This window comes from Ranitomeya variabilis, chromosome 2 (assembly GCF_051348905.1).
Source record: "Ranitomeya variabilis isolate aRanVar5 chromosome 2, aRanVar5.hap1, whole genome shotgun sequence".
Classification (NCBI taxonomy): Eukaryota; Metazoa; Chordata; class Amphibia; order Anura; family Dendrobatidae; genus Ranitomeya; species Ranitomeya variabilis.
The window spans coordinates 1,557,373-1,583,479 of NC_135233.1; the positions used below are offsets into that span (position 1 = coordinate 1,557,373).

At 47.1% G+C, this 26,107-nt stretch overlaps 1 protein-coding gene across 1 annotated transcript in view; it reads right to left on the minus strand.

Annotated features, from left to right (window-relative positions):
* OTOG (otogelin) overlaps positions 1–26,107 on the minus strand; it is a 1,016,637-nt gene that overhangs the window by 588,563 nt on the left and 401,967 nt on the right. The window contains exon 17 of the mRNA XM_077292284.1: positions 18,276–18,453. Within this exon, the coding sequence (XP_077148399.1) occupies positions 18,276–18,453 (178 nt within the window). The remainder of the gene's footprint in view (positions 1–18,275; positions 18,454–26,107) is intronic.

Below are 26,107 nucleotides of genomic sequence, written 5' to 3' on the forward strand. Positions count from 1 at the left end.
TATTTTTTTGCTGATGATGCTGTATGGCGGCTCGTTTTTTGCGGGACAAGATGACGTTTTCAGCGGTAACATGGTTATTTATATCCGTCTTTTTGATCGCGTGTTATTCCACTTTTTGTTCGGCGGTATGGTAATAAAGCGTTGTTTTTTGCCTCGTTTTTTTTTTTTTTTTCTTACGGTGTTTACTGAAGGGGTTAACTAGTGGGCCAGTTTTATAGGTTGGGTCGTTACGGACACGGCGATACTAAATATGTGTACTTTTATTGTTTTTGTTTGTTCTTTTTAGATAAAGAAATGTATTTATGGGAATAATATTTTTTTTTTTTATTATTATTTATTTAGGAATTTTTTTATTTTTTTTTTTACACATGTGGAAATTTTTTTTTTTACTTTTTTACTTTGTCCCAGGGGGGGACATCACAGATCGCAGATCTGATAGTGTGCACAGCACTCTATCAGATCGGCGATCATGCTTTCATCGGAGCAGGCTGCAGCTTTCATCTGCAGCCTGCTCCGACCCGGAAGTGCTCCCTGCAGGACCCGGATACAGCCCCTCGGCCATTTTGGATCCGGGGCCTGCAGGGAGAAGACGTTCGGTACGAGGTGAGTACATCACCTTGTACCGATCGTCTCAGGGAAGCACGCAGGGAGCCCCCTCCCTGCGCGATGCTTCCCTGTACCGCCGGTACACCGCGATCATGTTTGATCGCGGTGTGCCGGGGGTTAATGTGCCGGGGGCGGTCCGTGACCGCTCCTGGCACATAGTGCCGGATGTCAGCTGCGATATGCAGCCGACACCCGGCCGCGATCGGCCGCGCTCCCCCCGTGAGCGCGGCCGATCGCGTATGACGTACTATCCCGTCACCGGGAATTAAGGCCCACCCCACCTCGACGGTATAGTACGTCATACGGGCTTAAGGGGTTAATCACCAGACCATAACAGCTGACAAACCTGACCGCTGTCCAGTGGGGAAACTGTTTGTTCCTGACAGATGGACTAGTAGAGTAATTTCTGAGGTTCATTGTTCTGTGTTGGCTGGTCATCCTGGTATTTTTGGTACCAGAGATTTGGTGGGTAGGTCCTTTTGGTGGCCTTCTTTGTCACGTGATGTGCGTTCTTTTGTGCAGTCCTGTGGGACTTGCGCGCGGGCCAAGCCTTGTTGTTCCCGTGCTAGCGGGTTGCTTTTGCCTTTGCCGGTCCCTGAGAGGCCTTGGACGCATATTTCTATGGATTTTATTTCTGATCTTCCGGTTTCCCAGGGGATGTCTGTTATCTGGGTTGTTTGTGACCGGTTCTCTAAGATGGTCCATTTGGTGCCTTTGCCTAAATTGCCTTCCTCCTCTGATTTGGTTCCATTGTTTTTTCAGCATGTGGTTCGTTTGCATGGCATTCCGGAGAATATTGTGTCTGACAGAGGTTCCCAGTTTGTTTCCAGGATTTGGCGGGCCTTTTGTGCTAAGATGGGCATTAATTTGTCTTTTTCTTCGGCGTTCCATCCTCAGACAAATGGCCAAACTGAGCGAACTAACCAAACCTTGGAAACCTATTTGAGATGCTTTGTGTCTGCTGATCAGGATGATTGGGTGGCTTTCTTGCCGTTGGCCAAGTTTGCCCTTAATAATCGGGCCAGTTCGGCTACTTTGGTTTCACCTTTCTTTTGTAATTTTGGTTTCCATCCTCGTTTTTCTTCAGGGCAGGTTGAGCCTTCTGATTGTCCTGGTGTGGATTCTGTTATGGACAGGTTGCAGCAGATTTGGACTAATGTGGTAGACAATTTGACGTTGTCTCAGGAAAAGGCTCAGCGTTTTGCTAACCGCCGTCGGTGTGTTGGTCCTCGGCTTCGTGTGGGGGATTTGGTCTGGTTATCCTCTCGTCATGTTCCTATGAAGGTTTCTTCCCCTAAGTTCAAGCCTCGGTTTATTGGTCCTTATAAGATTTCTGAGATTATCAATCCAGTGTCTTTTCGTTTGGCCCTTCCAGCCTCTTTTGCCATCCACAATGTTTTCCATAGATCTTTGTTGCGGAGATATGTGGTACCCGTTGTTCCATCTGTTGATCCTCCTGCCCCGGTGTTGGTTGAGGGGGAGTTGGAATATGTGGTTGAGAAAATTTTGGATTCTCGTTTTTCGAGGTGGAGGCTTCAGTATCTTTTCAAGTGGAAGGGTTATGGCCAGGAGGATAATTCTTGGGTGGTTGCCTCCGATGTCCATGCCGCCGATTTGGTTCGTGCTTTTCATTTGGCTCGTCCTGATCGGCCTGGGGGCTCTGGTGAGGGTTCGGTGACCCCTCCTCAAGGGGGGGGTACTGTTGTGAATTCCGCTCTTGGGCTCCCTCCGGTGGTTATAAGTAGCATTTTTGTGAGTTCTGCTCTTGGGCTCCCTCCTGTGATTTTGAGTGGTATGGCTGCTTCTTGGATTTAGCATCAGCAGCTGTTTTCACTGATCGTCTTTCTGGCTCTGCTATAATAGTCTGGCCTTTTCCCTAATTCAATGCCAGTTGTAAAATGTTGAGCTTGGAGTCATGGCTCTCTGAGGATTTCCCTGCCACTCTGACCATTTCAGCAAAGCTAAGTCCTTGCTTGTCTTTTTGCAGTTCACTTGTTGTGGACTTTGTTGTTTGGCATTTTCTATGTTTTGCTCATTTGTCCAGCTTATCAGTATGGATCTATTTAGCTAAGCTGGAAGCTCTGGGCAGCAGAGTTTTCCCTCCACACCTTTAGTCAGGTGTGGAGATTTTTGCATTTCTCTGCGGTGGACTTTTTCTAGTTTTTATTACTGAGCGCACAGTGTTCTGTCCTGTACTAATTCTTTCTAGATAGTAGTGGCCTCCTTTGCTAAATCTTGTTTCATACTACGTATGTCATTTCCTTCTCCTCTCACAGTCATTATTTGTGGGGGGCTGTCCTATCCTTTGGGGATTTTCTCTGAGGCAAGATAGCTTTCCTGCTTCTACCTTTAGGGGTAGCTAGATCTCCGGCTGTGACGAGGTGTCCAGGAAGTGACAGGAACATCCCACGGCTACTGCTAGTGTCTGTGTTAAGATCAGGAACTGCGGTCGGTATAGTTACCACCTGCTCAGAGCTAGTCGCATGTCCCTCCTTAATCACCAGACCATAACAGTATACGCCCTTAAAGGAAAAAGTTTGCACTTAGTAGATAGTATGCCCGGCTGGGTAATAGCAGTTATTTATAGCTAGTTATTTAATAAGTGTTATTTAAAATCTTAAGCACAATGTAAATATGTTCTTATTGTAACGTTCAAGTGTCCTCACCTCCCATAAAGGGAAGCACTGTTAAATTTACTTGTTTACAGCATTCCAAAAATTTTGTATGTCTTTCGCTAACATGTATTGTTGTTCTTCTTTTCCCAGTCCGGGAGCACTGGATTTAACGGGGGGGGGGGGGGGGGAGTGCAGTGCCCCAGAGTCCTGGTCGTTGCAGTATTGTCGCTCTTCCACCAGGGGGAGTGATGGTACGTCTGATGGCACTAAAGGAGTTCACCTGACCAGGTATCACAGTCACACACTACACTTCACACTCCGGCCACCAGGGGGAGCAAAGGGTTCTATGTATTAGGCCACTCCTCACACTCGGGTAAAACTGGGGGTTGGATAGGAAGTTAGAGGAGAACGCTACTGGGTGAGACCCAGGAAAGACCTGTCAGGCAGACAGGGAGAGAAGGAGGAACATCTGAGCTGCAGACAGAGGTCCCTGTCAGGTGTGGGATCCTGGCAGAGACTGAGCGAGAGATAGAACGTTACGGAGCTGCGCCTGCACCTCATTGCGGCAGCATCCTAAGAAAGGACAAGAAGCGGAGTATATTGTGGAGAAGTGAGAAAAGAGATCACAGCAGAAGGAGATAATACTGAGAGGAGTTCTGCCTTAAGATTGGCAACATCCTTCTGAGGCGCGTAGCTGGTGGCTGGAAAACCGAGGGAGTAATAGGCTCTACGCATTACTTCAAACTACGGCAGGGCAGTTAATTCCAAGTTGGCTGTCCAACCTTTAACCTAATGAAGACAACGGAGGCAAATTGTGGGAGAGGGGCGTCTCTAGGGTCCCTATAAAATAGCTCCAGGCCTACCCCGTCATACGGGTCGTCCTATCCATATCATCTGGGGGACGTAGAAAGAAAATATCAGAAACATACACGACAGTTGTGAGGACTATCCCGTGGTGCTCAGCAGGGTACACACAGGCGCAAGTAGGAAGGCTACTGATTTCCACCTGCAAAGGGAACTCTGTATGTGCCTTCGGACCAGCCGGATTCAGCCAGCCCTGTTAGCAGTGCTCTGGATTGTGGACGCTGAAGTCTACAGTAAAAGGTAAAGAGACTGCAACCCTGTGTCCTCGTTATTTACTGCAACCTACACCATCATCATCTACCTTACTGGGAAGCCCTGGGGACATACTTCACCTGTGGGAAGGTATTCCATCTAGCTGCCATAACATCACCCCAGCGGACCCCTAAGCAGCGTCCGTCACCCTGACCGAACACCACAGGTGGCGTCACGAACACTTGACAAACTCATCACCCCTTTTAATTGGACGCCCCTTAGCAGGGCCATGGACTGGGTCGGGCCACCGTGACATCCCCAGAACCGAGACAGAAGGGACCCGGTACCGAGTACCCCACTGCCCTGCGCCTGGGGGCGATTCATATATACTCTAGGTACGGTCATGGATAGGTACACGTTATCCCAAGAACTACTCGCTGCCAACTCAGTCGTTTTTATACAGGCTGACTGGATGCCTGATGCTGGTAGTGCATGTCTTCGGGTGCGGTTTACAGAACAAAAGGAACAGAACTATTATATTTTATATTTAATCCTAGACAATAGGAAGTATTTGTAAAATCTTAAGATTTTACAAAGTGGACAAATCCATACAGCATATATAGTTGCATAAAATAAAAATGAATTAACAGAGAATCTTACTACGTTGGAAACATAGATGGCTCAGGTAGTGGATGGAAGAAATCTGATTGGAAACATCTGATTAACGGGATGAAGCCTACACTGATATGTATCTTCCTGAGCATTGAACACCGATCATAATTCACCTTGACTTTTTATCAGCACCTGAGTTACACACACTCAAAACTGTCATGATTCTCAATGGCGAGAGAACATAGCCCAGCATATATGAGAACTAGCTCTTGGAAGATGGAAACTATACTGACCATGAACTAAACCTGCCGCACAACTAGAAGTGGCCGGGTAGCATGCCTACGTTTTTTATCCCTAGATGCCCAGCGCCAGCCGGAGAACTACCTAATCCTAGCAGAGGAAAAGACAGTCCTGGCTCACCTCTAGAGAAATTTTCCCAAAAGGCAGACAGAGGCCCCCACATATATTGGCGGTGATTTTAGATGAAAAGACAAACGTAGTATGAAAATAGGTTTAGCAAAATCGAGGTCCGCTTACTAGATAGCATGAAGACAGAAAGGGCACTTTCATGGTCAGCAGAAAACCCTATCAAAACACCATCCAGAAATTACTTTAAGACTCTAGCATTAACTCATAACACCAGAGTGGCAATTTCCGCTCACAAGAGCTTTCCAGACACAGTAACGAAACAGCAGCTGTGAACAGGAACAAAATGCAAAAACACACAAGGACAAAAGTCCAACTTAGCTAGGAGTTGTCTAGTAGCAGGAACATGCACAGAAGGCTTCTGATTACATTGTTGACCGGCATGAAACTGACAGAGGAGCAAGGTTATATAGCGACTCCCACATCCTGATAGGAGCAGGTGAACAGAGGGGATGATGCACACAAGTACAATTCCACAAGTGGCCACCGGGGGAGCCCAGAATCCAATTTCACAACAGTACCCCCCCCTCAAGGAGGGGGTACCGAACCCTCACCAGAACCACCAGGGCGATCAGGATGAGCCCTATGAAAGGCACGGACAAGATCGGAGGCATGAACATCAGAGGCCGTGACCCAAGAATTATCCTCCTGACCGTATCCCTTCCATTTGACCAGATACTGGAGTTTCCGTCTGGAAACACGAGAGTCTAAGATCTTTTCCACAACGTACTCCAACTCACCCTCAACCAACACCGGAGCAGGAGGCTCAACGGAAGGCACAGCCGGTACCTCATACCTGCGCAACAATGACCGATGAAAAACATTATGAATCGAAAAGGATGCAGGGAGGTCCAAACGGAAGGACACAGGGTTAAGAATCTCCAATATCTTGTACGGGCCGATGAACCGAGGCTTAAACTTAGGAGAAGAAACCCTCATAGGGACAAAACGAGAAGACAACCACACCAAGTCCCCAACACAAAGCCGAGGACCAACACGACGACGGCGGTTGGCAAAAAGCTGAGTCTTCTCCTGGGACAACTTCAAATTGTCCACCACCTGCCCCCAAATCTGATGCAACCTCTCCACCACAGCATCCACTCCAGGACAATCCGAAGATTCCACTTGACCGGAGGAAAATCGAGGATGAAACCCCGAATTACAGAAAAACGGGGACACCAAGGTGGCAGAGCTGGCCCGATTATTGAGGGCGAACTCCGCCAAAGGCAAAAAAGCAACCCAATCATCCTGGTCCGCAGACACAAAACACCTCAAATATGTCTCCAAGCAGGGGCTGGCTGGCAAATTTTGGCCTGGGGGGCAAGTACACAGCAGTGGCCCATTACCGGCAGCCCATCCTTACTGTGTTTACCTGTGGCTGATTCATAAAGGGAGTAGAGGTAACAAGGCTATAAAAAGATAAAGCTGGAAAAATGATGGGATATTTGTGGTCAAATGGCGACTAAATTCTCATCCACTTCTATCAGTCAGCTACTCAGAGAGGTGTCTGAGACTAGTTTGCACCAGGGTCAGCGTTAGGGGCATGCAGACCAGTTAGCTGCCTAGGGCCCCCGCACCTCCAGTGGCCCGAGTAAGAGGGGCACGGTGTCGCCCCCCTGCATCGTGCATTCCACTTATTGGCTGATACAGTTGAAAGCAGTGATGGATGAGAGTGCGTCAGGTGACACTACCTCTCCCATCACTCCCCCTCTGCCTCTGAAGCTAAGATGCCCTGTATTGTGCACGTGTGCACATACCCTAAGGAGGCCGGGAAACAAGTGTCAAACGACTTCAATATTGTCGATCACGCTCGTTTAGCAGCCTGAACTCAGCACAAGTAAATACAGCTGAAATGTTTCTATCCGATGGTGCAATATGTTAGAATTTGGGGACCCACTTTAAACTTTTGCCCAGGGCCCTGCTTTGTCTAAAACCGGCCCTGGTTGGCATGTGACTAGTGTTGAGCGATACCTTCCGATACTTGAAAGTATCGGATATCGCCGATACCCGATACCAATACAAATCAATGGGACACAAGTATCGGAAGGTATCCTGGATGGTTCCCAGGGTGTGAAGGAGAGGAAACTCTCCTTCAGGCCCTGGGATCCATATTCATGTGTAAAATAATGAATAAAAATAAAAAATATTGATATACTCACCCCTCCGGCGGCCCCGGCTCTCACCGGTCCAAGCGTCTGCCTCCGTTCATAAGAATGCAGGGAGTGAAAGACCTACGATGACGTCGCGGCTTGTGATTGGTCACGTGAGCGGTCACGTGACCGCTCACGCGACCAATCACAAGCTGCGACGTCATCGAAGGTCCTTCACTCATTCATTCTTAGGAACGGAGGCTGCCGGTTGCAGCGTTTACAACCAGGGCGCGTCAGAGGGTGAGTATATCCCTATTTTTTATTTTTATTCTTTATTTTACACATGAATATGGATCACAGGGCCTGAAGGAGAGTTTCCTCTCCTCCAGACCCTGGGAACCATACACTGGGAACTTCCGATATCACAAAAATATCGGATCTCGGTATCGGAATTCCGATACCGCAAGTATCGGCCGATACCCGATACTTGCGGTATCGGAATGCTCAACACTACACCTGACTATAACTATGCAAACTCATACTTGCAATCACTACGCTGGGAACACAAACACGTGACAGTGTGTGCACAGCACTCTATCACAATTCAATAACCTGCCACACACAGACTGACTGCAGAAATTTGTCTAGAGCCCAGAAATCAGTGTTAGAAAAAAAAGTATGAGGCTTGGAAATTGCATGTTGTCCTCATAGCATTGATTCATATACACTCACCTCCATTGTGAAACAGACAAAACACATTAAGAAGCCGCCATTAACTTGTTTGCTCCAAACCTGTGTAAATTTTAGTTTAGTGTTGTTTCAGTGTGTTAAGATACTCACTGATTGCAGCGTGTAAGTGTGGTAGTATACTCACATATCGCCGTCTTCTCCTGTGTCTAGCGTTGTTCCACTCCTCTTCTAAGTCACCTGACGGCTATTCAAACTCTCCAGGTCACGCTGGGCTCTATATGACACATAAGTGGCTTTTACAATATAAGTCTATGGAGCGTGAGAATGAGGCTCACAATGAGGATCCATAGGATTACATTGTAAAGACATGTCCAGGTCACATAAAGCATAGCGGGAGCCGGAGTCTGAAGAGTGAAGAGTAGACGTCACTCAGAGGAGAAGCAGAGCGGTGATGGATACTGGAGAACACGGCGCGCCGCTAGGTGAGTATATTAACACACTGACACTTCTCTAACATCTACAAGGAAACTAGGGGAAAAACTGTTAATGGGAGGATTACAGGCGACAAATGGTATGTACGGGATAATATGTTACTTATATATTGTGCTATGACTCTGAGTACAGACATCATATATTATACTATTCCCACTTTATCCTGGATAGAACATCAGATGTTTATGCACACAGTAAATTACATAAAGTATACTGTACAGGACAATATATGACTGGTATGCGATATACAGACATCAGACATTACATTAGTCACGTATTATCCTGTACTAACCATCTTATGTCTCTGTACACAGTATGGGCGAATCATTTTTCAGAGGGGCCACATGACACCACAACTGTCATGGAGGCCAAACCAAAAGACTGAAATGAATTCTGCTCAATATTATTATTAACATATTAATTACAATTTATATTAAAATCTAATAATTATATCATATAATATTAAAGGTCATGTGGGGGCTCTGCTTCATGTGGATGACACATCCTACATCATCCAAACAGTGTTCCCCATCACGCTCCTGTGCAGGCGGCAGGGGCCCTTCTATCTACCCTGCTGAGGGAAGAGCAAAGTGCTGTTCTGCACATGTGCGGGAAAGGCCAAAGAGCATCGGCGCATGCGCATTGCAGTACTGTGCTCTGCCCTTGATAAGGCACATAGACGTGTGCCTGCTGCCTGTGCAGAAGTGCGATGGTGAGAACTGAATGGATGACGCAGGACATGTCATCCAAACGAAGCAGGGAAGGAGAACGTCATCGCAAGAAGAGAAGAGGCACTGGATCAAGAGCAGAGACATCCATTGGTCTGGACCGCACCGTATGTGAGTATAATCAAACCCTTTTTTTTACCTTACAGGGCATCATATACAGCATTCCATAACACTGTCACATGGGGTTGAAAGGTGGTGGTCATAAGTTATATGGGAAAGACCTGGTGACAGGATCTCTTTAAGTATCCTGACATCTTCCCTATATACAGTATGAGTCCACACACAGCCCCCCATATGCAATATGAGCCTCCACATAACCTCTCTATCTACAGTATGATTTGTAACACAGCCTCTTATATGCAGTGTGAGCCCCACAAGACCCACCTATATTCAGCATGAGCCCTCACATAGCCTCTTTATACAGTATGAGCCCCATATAGCCCCTATATACAGTATGAGTCCTGACATAGCCTCCTAGACACAGTATGAGCCTTCACATAACCTCTCTATGTACAGTACAAACAGCCACATAGCCCTTTATATACACTGTGATTCCCCACATGTTCCCCTATATTCAGCATGAGCCCTCACATACGGTAGCCTCTCTATGTACAGTATGAGTCCCTATATACAATATGAGCCCTCACATAGTCTCCTATATTCAGTATGGGTCCTCACATAGCCTCCTATATATAGGCGTACATCCTATACACATAAATAAACACACTCATCTTGCTCCTGTTCCCCTGGAGTCTTTGCACAGCAGACACTTTGAAGTGACATCATCACGTCTGCGCGCTCAGTCGCACACATTGATTGGTGGAAGAAGGTGTTGGCGGCTCTGTGCTCCACCAATGTATTGTGTAGAAACGATATACGGCACTCCTTGCTGTGAGATGAGCTGCCAAAGTAGAGTTTCAACCCATAGATAATGCAATAGAAAAACTTGGCACTGAGGAAGTTGCAGTGAAAGAAAGCAAATTTCATTTGGCAATCCTTATTATTGTTGATGTTTTGGTTCTACATATGGGCTTTCATCAGAACTGACTGCCTCTTGCGATAAGAATGTTTATACCGTGTGCAGCAGCATGTGGCATTGCGCCATTAGCTAGTGACCAGGGTTGCATTACAATGCGCTGATATATGCAGTCTAAATATCCTTGTCTCAAGATGCAATCAGTTCTGATGAAAGCCCATATGTAGGACCAAAAGAATAATAAGGATTGCCAAATATAATTAGCTTTCTTTCACTACAACTTCCTGAGTGCCAAGTATTTCTATTGCACGCTCCACCAATGTATTCACCGCTATGTGCATCCTGAGGGATGCAGGCCTGGGAGGGCATAGTGCAGCCCGTGGACCACAGTTTTCAGGCCTAAGGCCGGGGTCACATTTGCGAGTGTGATGCGAGAAATTTGCGCGAGTCTCTTGCATCAATACCCGGCACTCAGGACCGGAGCGTGCGGGTGTATGTATTTCTATGCAGTCGCACACTCCGGTCCCCAGTTGCGCCAGCAGCACCGGGGGGTGAAGCGCGAGCTTGCAAATGTGAACCCGGCCTTGGGCTGTGCATACGTTGCGGATTGTATGCGTTTTTGCCAAGTTTTTTTCACGGCATAAACACATACACAACACAACCCATTGAATTCAATGGGATTCCGCAATGCTGTGCTAATGCTGCATATTTTTCTGCGGCGGAATCGCATTCCGGAAAAATATGCAGCATGCTCATTCTTTGTGAGGAATCACGGCGATTCCATACACATACGAGTGCATTGATCTGCTTACTTCCCGCATGGGGCTATGCCCACCATACACAAAGTAAGCGAATCATGTGCGGATGGTACCCGGGGTGGAGGAGAGGGGACTCTCCTCCAGGCCATGGGAATAAAAAATAGTTATATACTCACCTTCTGCTGGCCCCCGGATCCAGCCCAGGCCTTAGCGATGCTCCCGGCAGCTCCCGTTCCCAGTGATGCCTTGCACAATGACCTGTGATGACGTAGCGGTCCTGTGTGATGCTACGTCATCTGGGGTCATTGCCGCGAGGCATCGCTGGGAACAGGAGCTGCCGGGAGCATCGCAAGGAGCAAGAAGGCTGCAGCGGCTGCCGGAAGGTGAGAATAGAACAATTTTTTATTTTAACATTATATCTTTTTACTATTGATGCTGCATAGGCTGCATCTATAGTAAAAAGATGGTCACACTTGTCAAACACTATGTTTGTGGACCAACCTGTCAATCAGTTTTCCAGGCAATGCTACAGATCGCTTGGAAAATGTTAGCATTCTGCAAGCTAATTACGCTTGCAGAATGCTAGTGTTTAGCGGGAAAATGCGTGCGAATTCCGCATGCTTATTTCTCGCTGCAGGGAGTTGCGGAATTGCCACAGAAAGTTCTGTGGCAATTCCGAACGTGTGCATATAGCCTTAGACTGCACTTTGCCCAAGTCTAGTGTATGATATACTGTGACTACAGTCATGAGACGTCTGGTGTCTGTATTACAATATTACATCCAAGGCATACACTAATCTGTGCACTGATGTACTATACTATGTGCACATGCCTGCAGTGTTACATGCACGGATTATACCTGGACCTCACATTATAATGGATGGAATTATATATGATATATGGTGTCCTGGAGCCAGGCTCATGAGCAGTCAGGATGACTGTATACTTGTGTCTGACCCTGACTGGGAGTTATTGCATCAGCTTGAACGGGTGATGCAGGAGCCGAAAACTCCACTGATAGTGACCTGAGCTGCATGAAAGGTCAAATGGGTGCAAATGGGTGCACGGTGGCGCAGTGGATAGCACAGCAGCCTTGCAGCGCTGGAGTCCTGGGTTCAAGCCCCACCAAGGACAACATCTGCAAAGAGTTTGTATGTTCTCTCCGTGTTTGCGTGGGTTTCCTCCGGGTACTCCGGTTTCCTCCCACATTCCAAAAGACATACTGATAGGGAATTTAGATTGTGAGCCCCAACGGGGACAGTGACGATAATGTGTGCAAACTGTAAAGCGCTGCGGAATATGTTAGCGCTATATAAAAATAAAGATTATTATTATTATTAATAAATCATCACACTCACTGTGCCTCAGAGCGACTGCAGACACAAGAAGCAGGATCCGGCCGGGTCCTTGATCTCCTGACCCCTGCAGACCTCTATCTCTCAAACTGCTCTCCAGTCCTCCACGAGGAAGCAACCCGGCCAGCGCGCTGCTGAGGTGAGATCAGAAGACAGTGCACGGCCACAGTGTGCAGAGTGGGTGTGTCTACAATTCAGGGATGGCCGGCCACCACTTACAGGATAAAGTACAACAGTGTCAAAAGCCATCTTCTAGGCAGCAGAAAGCCCGGCGGCCCGCATCTGCTGCTGAGGAGACAGGCCCGGGGGGCGCTTGCCCCTGTGCCACCTGGCCCAGCCCGCCCCTGTCTCCAAGGTCTGATTAGTCCGCTCGGTCTGGCCATTAGTCTGAGGATGGAAAGCAGACGAAAAAGACAAATCTATGCCCATCCTAGCACAGAATGCCCGCCAAAATCTAGACACGAATTGGGTCCCTCTGTCAGAAACGATATTCTCCGGAATACCATGCAAACGAACAACATTTTGAAAAAACAGAGGAACCAACTCGGAAGAAGAAGGCAACTTAGGCAAGGGAACCAGATGGACCATCTTAGAGAAACGGTCACACACCACCCAGATGACAGACATCTTCTGAGAAACAGGCAGATCCGAAATAAAATCCATCGAGATGTGCGTCCAAGGCCTCTTCGGGATAGGCAAGGGTAACAACAATCCACTAGCCCGAGAACAACAAGGCTTGGCCCGAGCACAAACATCACAAGACTGCACAAAGCCACGCACATCTCGTGACAGGGAAGGCCACCAGAAGGACCTTGCCACCAAATCCCTGGTACCAAAGATTCCAGGATGACCTGCCAACGCAGAAGAATGAACCTCAGAGATGACTCTACTGGTCCAATCATCAGGAACAAACAGTCTACCAGGTGGGCAACGATCAGGTCTATCCGCCTGAAACTCCTGCAAGGCCCGCCGCAGGTCTGGAGAAACGGCAGACAATATCACTCCATCTTTAAGGATACCTGTGGGCTCAGAATTACCAGGGGAGTCAGGCTCAAAACTCCTAGAAAGGGCATCCGCCTTAACATTCTTAGAACCCGGTAGGTAAGACACCACAAAATTAAACCGAGAGAAAAACAACGACCAGCGCGCCTGTCTAGGATTCAGGCGCCTGGCAGACTCAAAGCAGCGCCAGAGTCGACATAGGCGTCCGCGGTAATAGATGACAAAGAACAAATCAGGGTCACAGATAGAATAAACTTAGACTGTAAAGTGCTAATTGAAACAGACTTGTCAGGCTTCTTAGTACGCTTAAAGCATGCTGATATAACGTGAGTTGAATCACCACAATAGAAGCACAACCCATTTTTTCGTCTAAAATTCTGCCGCTCGCTTCTGGACAGAATTCTATCACATTGCATATTTTCTGGCGTTTTCTCAGTAGACACCGCCAAATGGTGCACAGGTTTGCGCTCCCGCAGACGCCTATCGATCTGAATAGCCATCGTCATGGACTCATTCAGACTCGCAGGCACAGGGAACCCCACCATAACATCCTTAATGGCATCAGAGAGACCTTCTCTGAAAATCGCCGCCAGGGCGCACTCATTCCACTGAGTAAGCACAGACCATTTGCGGAATTTTTGGCAGTATATTTCAGCTTCATCTTGCCCCTGAGACAAGGACATCAAGGCCTTTTCCGCCTGAAGCTCTAAATGAGGTTCCTCATAAAGCAACCCCAAGGCCAGAAAAAACGCATCCACATTGAGCAACGCAGGATCCCCTGGTGCCAATGCAAAAGCCCAGTCCTGAGGGTCGCCCCGGAGCAAGGAAATTACAATCCTGACCTGCTGTGCAGGGTCTCCGGCAGAGCGAGACTTCAGGGACAAAAACAATTTGCAATTATTTTTAAAATTTTGAAAGTGAGATCTATTCCCCGAGAAGAATTCAGGCAAAGGAATTCTAGGCTCAGACATAGGTGCATGAACAACAAAATCTTGCAAATTTTGTACCTTTGTGGCGAGATTATTCAAACCTGTAGCTACACTCTGAAGATCCATTTGAAACAGGTGAACACAGAGCCATTCAAGGATTAGAAGGAGAGAAAGAGAGGAAGGCTGCAGCATAGGCAAACTAGCAAGTGATTCAATTAAGAGCACACTCAGAACTAGAGGAAAAAAAAAAAAAATTGTAGCAGACTTCTTTTTTCTCTCCTTTCTCAGCCAGTAATTTAACCCTTTTTTGGGCCGGTCAAACTGTCATGATTCTCAATGGCGAGAGAACATAGCCCAGCATATATGAGAACTAGCTCTTGGAAGATGGAAACTATACTGACCATGAACTAAACCTGCCGCACAACTAGAAGTGGCCGGGTAGCATGCCTACGTTTTTTATCCCTAGATGCCCAGCGCCAGCCGGAGAACTACCTAATCCTAGCAGAGGAAAAGACAGTCCTGGCTCACCTCTAGAGAAATTTTCCCAAAAGGCAGACAGAGGCCCCCACATATATTGGCGGTGATTTTAGATGAAAAGACAAACGTAGTATGAAAATAGGTTTAGCAAAATCGAGGTCCGCTTACTAGATAGCATGAAGACAGAAAGGGCACTTTCATGGTCAGCAGAAAACCCTATCAAAACACCATCCAGAAATTACTTTAAGACTCTAGCATTAACTCATAACACCAGAGTGGCAATTTCCGCTCACAAGAGCTTTCCAGACACAGTAACGAAACAGCAGCTGTGAACAGGAACAAAATGCAAAAACACACAAGGACAAAAGTCCAACTTAGCTAGGAGTTGTCTAGTAGCAGGAACATGCACAGAAGGCTTCTGATTACATTGTTGACCGGCATGAAACTGACAGAGGAGCAAGGTTATATAGCGACTCCCACATCCTGATAGGAGCAGGTGAACAGAGGGGATGATGCACACAAGTACAATTCCACAAGTGGCCACCGGGGGAGCCCAGAATCCAATTTCACAACACAAAACCTATTGATGACCTCATGTGGGCCAGGTTGTGGGATGTTCTCAGCCCTTCAGGATTTTATGAAATTCCCAACATTAACAATATCTTCCCTCCTGACTGACTATCACCACAATTTTTTTGATATTTTACGGTTTTATAAATTGTAAACATGAAATGGCTGGTGTCATCGATCTTACCACTTTTGATTTGGGGTTTATAGGCAGGTGTCACAGTTATGAGAAAATATCCATATTCTTCTCTAATTAGTCTTGAAGATGAAAATGTATGTCCCTTCACTGTCAGATCTATACAGACTCCAATATTCATAACTTTCCATTGGAGACATGAAGTCTGGGGGATGTTCTTTCACCATAGCAGCTTCATCCTGTAGGAACAGTAGTTCATCCTGGATGGCACAGTATGTTTCCGATTGGAAAATGGGCAGAACCTGCAGCGATCTGTGCCTCCAAGTACTGACAAAGGATTCAAACCCAGATTCTGCTTGTTATTAGCTCTAAGTTACGCCCACACACCTCTCCTTGATAACCTCACATGTCAGCTTACTTGTGGGATGGGCTCAGCCCTTCAGGATTTTATGAGATCCAATATTTAAAAGATATCTCTGCCTCTAAAGATAGTTACTTTGCCTTCATGTAGAGACCAAATATGACCTGGTTCGCAGTTGGACTGGTTACCTGGGGCCCTGCACCCGAAGATAAGTACAAGTGTTGTGCTGTTCCTTTTTTCTTAATATGCCTCTAAAGATAGTTACTTTGCCTTCATGTAGAGACCAAATATGACCTGGTTCGCATCGTCTATCTGACAAATATTAAATTGGAGGCGTTCTAGTGGCCACACGGCGATTTGAATGAATGTGTCACATCTGTTGCTTTGTGACGACGTAGAGAATCTACCGTACATCCCATAAATATCTGATTGATACAAAACCCAATAATTCCATCTGTACCCCTGAGACAGCAGTCTCGCTGCACTCTCATACAAATGCTTTGAATTCAGAATGCTGCTATCCGTGGACAAAGGCAGTCTCTCCACCCCTCCCCTTGTACGTACACAATTCTACATCTGTATTTCCCCCAGCAGATATTCTGTTTTCCACAATAGACCTCTGTAGTAATTACCTGTCTATGGCAGGAGGCCTTCTGCTTTAAAAGTGCTTAAAGCTTTATCTCTCTCCCTATTTCCCTCGTTTTAATTACTTTCTCTCAATTCAAAGCTATACTTAATTTTCTTTTCTTCCCCATATGTTCAGTGTGAGGTCTACGTAAGAGTTTGAAGCGTAAGCTCTTCTTTCAGATTTTCTATGTAAGGGTGACATCTGGAGATCATAGATGTCTTATGGGTTGGAATTTCGGTGACACTGCTGTATTCATCACATACAATACATAGAGACTGCAGTATACATCCCATAGGTAACACTGACACTGCTGTATACTTCACATAGGATACACTGAGATTGCTGTATATCCATAGAGGATACACTGAGACTGCTGTATACATCACGTAGAATACACCGAGAATGATGTATAAATCACATGGTATACACTGAGACTTCTGTATACATGATATAGTTGACCAAGACTGCTGCATACATCACATAGGTGACACTGTCTGCCCATTTCAGGAGAAGATTCCTCTGCCATGTCTAGTACAGAAGAGCAGAGCATGATCTCCGCATACAAAAACAGATCTTGATGCCGGACCTGGCCATCATCGGACTTAAAGGGAATCTGCCACCCCAAAATTGGCCTATAAACTAAGGCCCCCGGCATCAGGGGTTTATCTCCAGCATTGTGTAATGCATTCTGTAATGCTGTAGATAAGCCCCCGATGTATCCTGAAAGATGAGAAAAAGAGGTTAGATTATACTCACCCAGGGGCAGTCCGGTCCGATGGGCGTCACGGTTCGGCGCCTCCTATCTTCATTCCATGACGTCCTCTTCTGGTCTTCACGCTGCGGCTTCGGCACAGGCGTCCTTTATCTCCCTGTTGAGGGCAGAGCAAAGTCCTGCAGTGCGCAGAGAAAGGTCAGAGAGGCCCAGCACCTGCGCACTGCAGTACTTTGCTCTGCCATCAACAGGATAGATCAGTACACCTGTGCAGGAGCCGCGGCAGGAAGACATCATATGAAGATAGGAGGCCCCGGACAGCGACGCCCATCGGACCAGACCGCCCCTGGGTGAGTATAATCTAACCTCTTTTTCTCATCTTTCAGTTTACATCGGGGGCTTATCTACAGCATTACAGAATGCATTACAGAATGCTGGAGATAAGCCCCTGATGCCGGGGGCCTTAGTGTATAGGCCAATTTTGGGGTGACAGATTCCCTTTAAGGCTATGTGCACACGTAGGAAAAGTGGTGCAGAATTTTCTGCACAAAATCCGCATCTCCTGGCAGAATCCGCAGCCGAGGATTTGCTGCGGATTTTGTGCGGATTTGCCGTGAAATTGATGCGGATTTTGTGCGGATTTTCTGCAGTTTTTGCCACTGCGGATTTCTATCATGGAGCGGTGCAGAAACGCTGCAGATCCGCACAAAAGAAGTGACATGCACTTCTTTTAAATCCACAGCAATTCCGCACTGATTTATCCGCACCATATGCACAACTATTTTTTTTTTTACATTGTACTGTAAATCACAGTGCGGATCTGCAGCGTTTCTCCGCAGGAAAATCCTCTGCAGATCCGCAGTAAATCCGTATCGTGTGCACATAGCCTTATACAGCACTGAGTGCATAGGTGTTGTGTATGTGAGCGCTAAGTGCCAATATGGAAACAATTTAAAGAACTCATCTGGAAACTGCCCCGGTGGACAGCTAGCCGATCCGGGACTAGACATCACACAAACAATGCTCACTGCACTGACACACAAGTATCTTTGTACATACAGAAAGTCGTCCTGTGCATTGTCATTGAATGTCCCGCAGAGACCGGTGATGTTGTCTTTCCAGCGTCCATCCACTTGTAGGTAAAGTCGCAGGCCATTCCGGTCATACAACAGCTGCAGCCCCACCGCTGTCTTCACTTGTACAAACACCGAGGACAAATGTCTGATGTCAAACACATCTGCAACAAAAGAAAAGAGAAGAATGACCAATAGCACTAGGGCTCACAAATACACAAACGTCATCGATATATCTACAAACTCCATCCACACACACACCAGCCATAAAGACACACACACCAGCCATAAACAGACACACACACACACGACCAGCCATATACAAACACACCAGCCATAAAGACACACCAGCCATACACACACACACACGACCAGCCATACACACACCAGCCATGCACACACACCAGCCAGCCACACACACCAGCCAGCCACACACACACACACACGACCAGCCATATACAAACACACCAGCCATAAACAGACACACACACACACGACCAGCCATAAAGACACACCAGCCATACACACACACACACACACGACCAGCCATACACACACCAGCCAGCCACACACACACACACGACCAGCCATATACAAACACACCAGCCATAAACAGACACACACACACACACACGACCAGCCATATACAAACACACCAGCCATAAAGACACACCAGCCACACACACACACACACGACCAGCCATACACACACCAGACATGCACACACACCAGCCAGCCACACACACACCAGCCATATACAAACACACCAGCCATATACAAACACATCAGCCATACACACACACACACATCAGCCATACACACACACACACACCAGCCATACACACATACCAGCCATATACAAACACGCCAGCCATACACACATCAGCCACACACACATCAGCCACACACACACCAGCCATAAAGACACACCAGTCACGCACACACCAGCCATATAGAGACACCAGCTGTCACAACCGACATGGGTAAGTCCAGCGGATGACACAACAAACACCAACAACAGGATAGAAAAAGGGGGAAGAAGGCTCCAACAGTAGGGAGCGAGGGATGGGGCACCTCCTAGCCACAACCTGAGCCTAGCCCTAAGCTCCCCGCTCCCCTAACGCCCTAATGCTTTTTAATGGGATGAATTGATTCATGTAGAGACGATAGTAGTATTTTTTATAAAATATTAGAGTGCATTATATTTATAATTATATTTATACTTTCAAATATTTTTATGTTTGTTCACAACAATGTAACACCATGTATTTAACAGCATCACTTTCTAGTGCTTTTGTATGTTGCTTGTTTTTTTGTTACCTGATGAAGGCTGCACTGTAAGGCCGGGTTCACATTACGTTTTTGGCGTCCGTTAGACGGACTACGTTACACCGCAGCATAACGCGGTGTAACGTAGTCCGTTAACACCGCCATTTAGTCCAATGTCGGGCGCATCGCTAGCGCACGCCCATTGTGGGCGTGCGATAGCGATGTGTCGTCATTGATTGACGGACCCTGGGACGAGGGCTGCAGCGTTTCCGGGTCCGTCACTGCTAGCGCAGATAGAGCATCTGCTAACTCTATCTGCGCTAGCGCAACGACATAACGCAAGTGCCGATAACAGCAGTCCGTTAATGCAATGTGAACCTGGCCTAAAAATAGCAGCCGAAACACGTTGTACTGTATTTTAAAAATATTTTTTGTCTTTTTTTTGGGGGGGAGAAAATAAATGAACTTTTAGTAATAGTTTTTCATTGGAAGTGGATATATTAAAAAATCCTAAGGTGATTAGCGCCACATTCGCTTGGACTTTATTTTCTCTTTGAATTGATGAGACAGACAAGGAAAGGGAACAAGAAACTTAGCTCCAGCTTCTGCTGTCAAGCTCCACACAGCAGAGGATAAGGAAGCAGGACCCCAAAGTACACAGAAGTAGCAGATAAACCACTGGCACAGAGAGCTCCAAACTCTAAGGCTGGCCTTCATAGAATAACTCTATTACCAACAGTCAGCTGACACGTCATGTGACTATTTAAAGGATGGAGGGAGTGGTCACCACCTACATCAGCTGACCAGCAACAAAACAACATAACCCTTGTTGGCCCAAAAAAGAAAAAAACACATTTAAATTATAGCAAAACCAGAGCTGCCACGAAACCAAAAATGAATCGCGACAGTACCCCCCTTTCAACGACGGGCCTCTGGACCCTTAACACTGGACCTCAATGGAAATGACATAAGGTAAGCACGCCTCATCCCACTAGGATTCACCTCCGCAGTCACCTGATCCTCAGGTTTACGGCAAATGCAGCCTGATGGTGACGGAAATGACTTAGGTGCAACAAATCTCCAGAGCGACGACCTGTGGAATACGTTCTGAACCTGCACTACTGAGGGTAACTTCAACTTGAAGGTCCTGTGGCTGAGAACGGCCGACACCTGATACAGCCTGTAACGGGGTCTACTGTGCTGGAGTACCTCTTTAGGTACCACCCCATGTTTCAGGAGGTCCACTCTGCCTTGGCTGGATTCTGAATGAAGGACGCTGGCTGGAATTCCTTGGTTACATGGGTGCATATAATATCTCACTGCTTCTCCACGTATTTCCAGTCTAACAACACTTTATTCACAGCACACAGAATATATAACACAGATACAGAGGGCAGGCCAATAGAAAAACAGCAGGCCAGACATACATTACAATAGCCGCAGGTGGCCGGAGCCTGCCGATATTTACTGTGGGAATTACAAAGGTGGGGGAGGTCAGAAGGAGAATATCTTGTCCAGAGGCGCAGCCTGTGGACTGATGCATTTCACGTGGAACCTATTATACATACATATACTGCATAACATATTCTGGGTGCTGGGGGGTTCTGTCACACGGCTCCCCTTTTCAGTGACGTGATCGGTATACACAGTCTGATCCTTAACGGATCGGTTTGGGGATGACCGAAGTTTATGGGGTTGGTACAAGTTCCGTTTGTCGACTTCGTCCATCGGCGTTACCATTTTGTTTGCCGGGTCTGTAGTGGATGGTGAAGTCCAGAGGTTGTATGTTATGACCCCAATGGCGAGGGTCTCAGAGGAACAAGTAAGTCTGCGAAGTACAAAAATCCAGCTCATAGGGCAGTGGTAACTGGGTTGACCATATATCTACTCCTAACGCCAACACTAGAAGTAGCCGGGGAACATGCCTACGTTGGTCGCTAGATGTCTCGCGCCAGCCGGAGGACTAACTACCCCTAGAAGAGGAAAACAAAGACCTCTCTTGCCTCCAGATAATAGACCCCAAAAGTTGGATACAAGCCCCCCACAAATAATAACGGTGAGGTAAGAGGAAATGACAAACACAGAGATGAACTAGGTTTAGCAAAGAGAGGCCCACTTACTAATAACAGAATGTAGTAAGATAACTTATATGGTCAACAAAAACCCTATCAAAATTCCACACTGGAAATTCAAGAACCCCCGAACCGTCTAACGGCCCGGGGGGAGAACTCCAGCCTCCCTAGAGCTTCCAGCAAGGTTAGGATACAGATTATGTACAAGCTGGACAAAAATGCAAACAAAAACAAATAGCAAAAAGCAAGAAAGCAGACTTAGCTTAATCTAGCAGGAACCAGGATCAGTAGACAAGAGCACAACAGATTAGCTCTGATTACAACGTTGCCAGGCATTGAACTGAAGGTCCAGGGAGCTTATATAGCAACACCCCTGAACTAACGGCCCAGGTGAGCATACAAGGGATGACTGACATACCCAGAGTCAAATCACTAGTAACCACTAGAGGGAGCCAAAAAGCAAATTCACAACAGTACCCCCCCCTTAGTGAGGGGTCACCGAACCCTCACCAAGACCACCAGGGCGATCAGGATGAGCGGCGTGAAAGGCACGAACCAAATCGGCCGCATGCACATCAGAGGCGACCACCCAGGAATTATCCTCCTGACCATAGCCCTTCCACTTGACCAGGTATTGAAGCCTCCGCCTGGAGAGACGAGAATCTAAGATCTTCTCCACCACGTACTCCAACTCGCCCTCAACCAACACCGGAGCAGGAGGCTCCGCAGAAGGGACCACAGGCACAACGTACCGCCGCAACAAGGACCTATGAAATACGTTGTGAATGGCAAACGACACCGGAAGATCCAGGCGAAAGGATACAGGATTAAGGATTTCCAATATCTTGTAAGGACCAATGAAGCGAGGCTTAAATTTGGGAGAGGAGACCTTCATAGGAACAAATCGAGAAGACAGCCATACCAAATCCCCAACGCGAAGTCGGGGACCCACACCGCGGCGGCGGTTGGCAAAACGCTGAGCCTTCTCCTGTGACAACTTCAAGTTGTCCACCACATGACTCCAGATCCGCTGCAACCTATCCACCACAGAATCCACCCCAGGACAGTCAGAAGGCTCCACATGTCCCGAGGAAAAACGAGGATGGAAACCAGAGTTGCAGAAAAATGGCGAAACCAAGGTGGCGGAACTAGCCCGATTATTAAGGGCAAATTCAGCCAACGGCAAGAAGGTCACCCAATCATCCTGATCAGAAGAGACAAAACACCTCAAATAAGCCTCCAGAGTCTGATTAGTTCGCTCCGTTTGTCCGTTAGTCTGGGGATGAAAAGCGGACGAAAACGACAAATCAATGCCCATCCTACCACAAAAGGATCGCCAGAACCTGGAAACAAACTGGGATCCTCTGTCCGACACAATATTCTCAGGAATGCCGTGCAAACGAACCACGTTCTGGAAGAACACAGGAACCAGATCAGAAGAGGAGGGCAGCTTAGGCAAAGGAACCAAATGGACCATCTTGGAGAAACGATCACATATCACCCAGATGACAGACATGCCCTGAGACACCGGAAGATCAGAAATGAAATCCATAGAGATGTGTGTCCAAGGTCTCTTCGGGACAGGCAAGGGCAAGAGCAACCCGCTGGCACGAGAACAGCAAGGCTTAGCTCGAGCACAAGTTCCACAGGACTGCACAAATGACCGCACATCCCTTGACAAGGAAGGCCACCAAAAGGACCTGGCCACCAGATCTCTGGTGCCAAAAATTCCCGGGTGCCCTGCCAACACTGAGGAATGAACCTCGGAAATGACTCTGCTGGTCCATTTAGCAGGCACAAACAATCTGTCAGATGGACAAGAGTCAGGCCTACCAGCCTGAAATCTCTGCAACACACGCCGCAGATCAGGAGAAATAGCTGACAAGATAACTCCTTCCTTAAGAATACCCACAGGTTCAGCGACTCCAGGAGCATCAGGCACAAAGCTCCTAGACAGAGCATCGGCCTTCACATTCTTAGAACCTGGTAAATACGAGACCACAAAGTCAAAACGGGAGAAAAACAATGACCAGCGGGCCTGTCTAGGATTCAGGCGTTTAGCAGACTCGAGATACATCAGATTTTTGTGATCAGTCAAGACCACCACACGATGCTTAGCACCCTCGAGCCAATGACGCCACTCCTCAAATGCCCACTTCATGGCCAACAACTCCCGATTGCCCACATCATAATTTCGCTCTGCCGGCGAAAACTTCCTGGAGAAAAAGGCACAAGGTCTCATAGTAGAGCAACCAGGGCCTCTCTGCGACAAAACGGCCCCTGCCCCAATCTCCGAAGCATCCACCTCCACCTGAAAGGGAAGTGAGGTGTCAGGTTGGCACAAAACAGGCGCCGAAGTAAACCGGCGTTTCAACTCCTGGAAAGCCTCCACGGCAGCAGGAGCCCAGTTAGCTACATCAGAGCCTTTCTTGGTCATATCCGTCAATGGTTTAACAACGCTAGAAAAATTTGCGATAAAACGACGGTAGAAGTTAGCAAAACCCAAGAACTTCTGAAGACTCTTAACTGACGAGGGTTGAGTCCAATCATGAATAGCTCGGACCTTGACTGGGTCCATCTCCACAGCAGAAGGGGAAAAATGAACCCCAAAAAGGGAACCCTCTGTACACCAAAGAGACACTTTGAGCCTTTAACGAACAAAGAATTTTCACGCAAAATCTTAAAAACCATCCTGACCTGCTCCACATGCGAGTCCCAATCATCAGAAAAAACCAGAATATCATCCAGATAAACAATCAAAAATTTATCCAGATACTTCCGGAAAATGTCATGCATGAAGGACTGAAAAACTGAAGGGGCATTAGAGAGCCCAAATGGCATCACCAAGTACTCAAAATGACCTTCGGGCGTATTGAATGCGGTTTTCCATTCATCGCCTTGCTTAATGCGCACAAGGTTGTACGCACCACGAAGGTCTATCTTGGTGAACCACTTGGCACTTTTAATCCGGGCAAACAAGTCTGACAACAGCGGCAAAGGATACTGAAATTTGACAGTGATCTTGTTTAAAAGCCGATAGTCAATACAAGGCCTCAAAGATCCGTCCTTTTTGGCCACAAAAAAGAATCCCGCACCAAGAGGGGAAGAAGAAGGACGGATATGCCCCTTCTCAAGAGACTCCTTGATATATGAACGCATCGCGGTATGTTCAGGTACCGACAAATTAAACAGTCTCCCCTTAGGAAACTTACTGCCAGGAATCAAATCTATTGCACAGTCACATTCCCTATGAGGAGGCAGTGCACTGGACTTAGACTTGTTGAAGACATCCTGATAATCAGACAAATACGCCGGAACTTCCGAAGGCGTAGAAGAAGCAATAGACAAGGGCAGGGAATCTCCATGAATTCCATGGCAGCCCCAACTTGACACCGACATTGCCTTCCAGTCCAAGACTGGATTATGGGTCTGTAACCATGGCAAACCCAAAACAACCAAATCATGCATCTTATGCAGAACAAGAAAACGTATCACCTCCCGATGTTCGGGAGTCATGCACATGGTAACCTGTGTCCAAAACTGCGGTTTATTTTTTGCCAATGGCGTAGCATCAATACCCCTAAGAGGGATAGGATTTTCTAATGGCTCCAGAACAAAACCGCAGCGCTTGGCAAATGACAGATCCATCAGACTCAGGGCAGCACCTGAGTCTACAAACGCCATGACAGGATACGATGACAGTGAGCAAATCAAAGTTACAGATAGAATAAATTTAGGTTGCAAATTACCAATGGCGACAGGACTAACAACCCTAGTAAGACGTTTAGAGCATGCTGAGATAACATGTGTAGAATCACCACAGTAGTAACATAAGCCATTCTGGCGTCTATGAATTTTCCGCTCATTTCTAGTCAGGATTCTATCACATTGCATTAAATCAGGTGCCTGTTCAGACAACACCATGAGGGAATTTGCGGTTTTGCACTCCCGCAACCGCCGGTCGATTTGAATTGCCAGGGCCATGGAATCATTCAGACCTGTGGGAATGGGAAAACCCACCATCACATTCTTAATGGCTTCAGAAAGGCCATTTCTGAAATTTGCAGCCAATGCACACTCGTTCCACTGGGTCAGCACGGACCATTTCCGAAATTTTTGGCAATACACTTCAGCCTCGTCCTGGCCCTGAGACATAGCCAGCAAGGCTTTTTCTGCCTGAATCTCAAGATTGGGTTCCTCATAAAGCAAACCGAGCGCCAGAAAAAACGCATCAATATCAGCCAATGCCGGATCTCCTGGCGCCAGCGAGAAGGCCCAATCCTGAGGGTCGCCCCGTAAAAAAGAAATAACAATTTTCACTTGCTGAGCGGAGTCTCCAGATGAAGAGGGTCTCAGGGACAAAAACAATTTACAATTATTCCTGAAATTTCTAAATTTAAATCGGTCTCCGGAAAACAGTTCAGGAATCGGTATCTTAGGTTCTGACATAGGATTTCTGATAACATAATCTTGTATG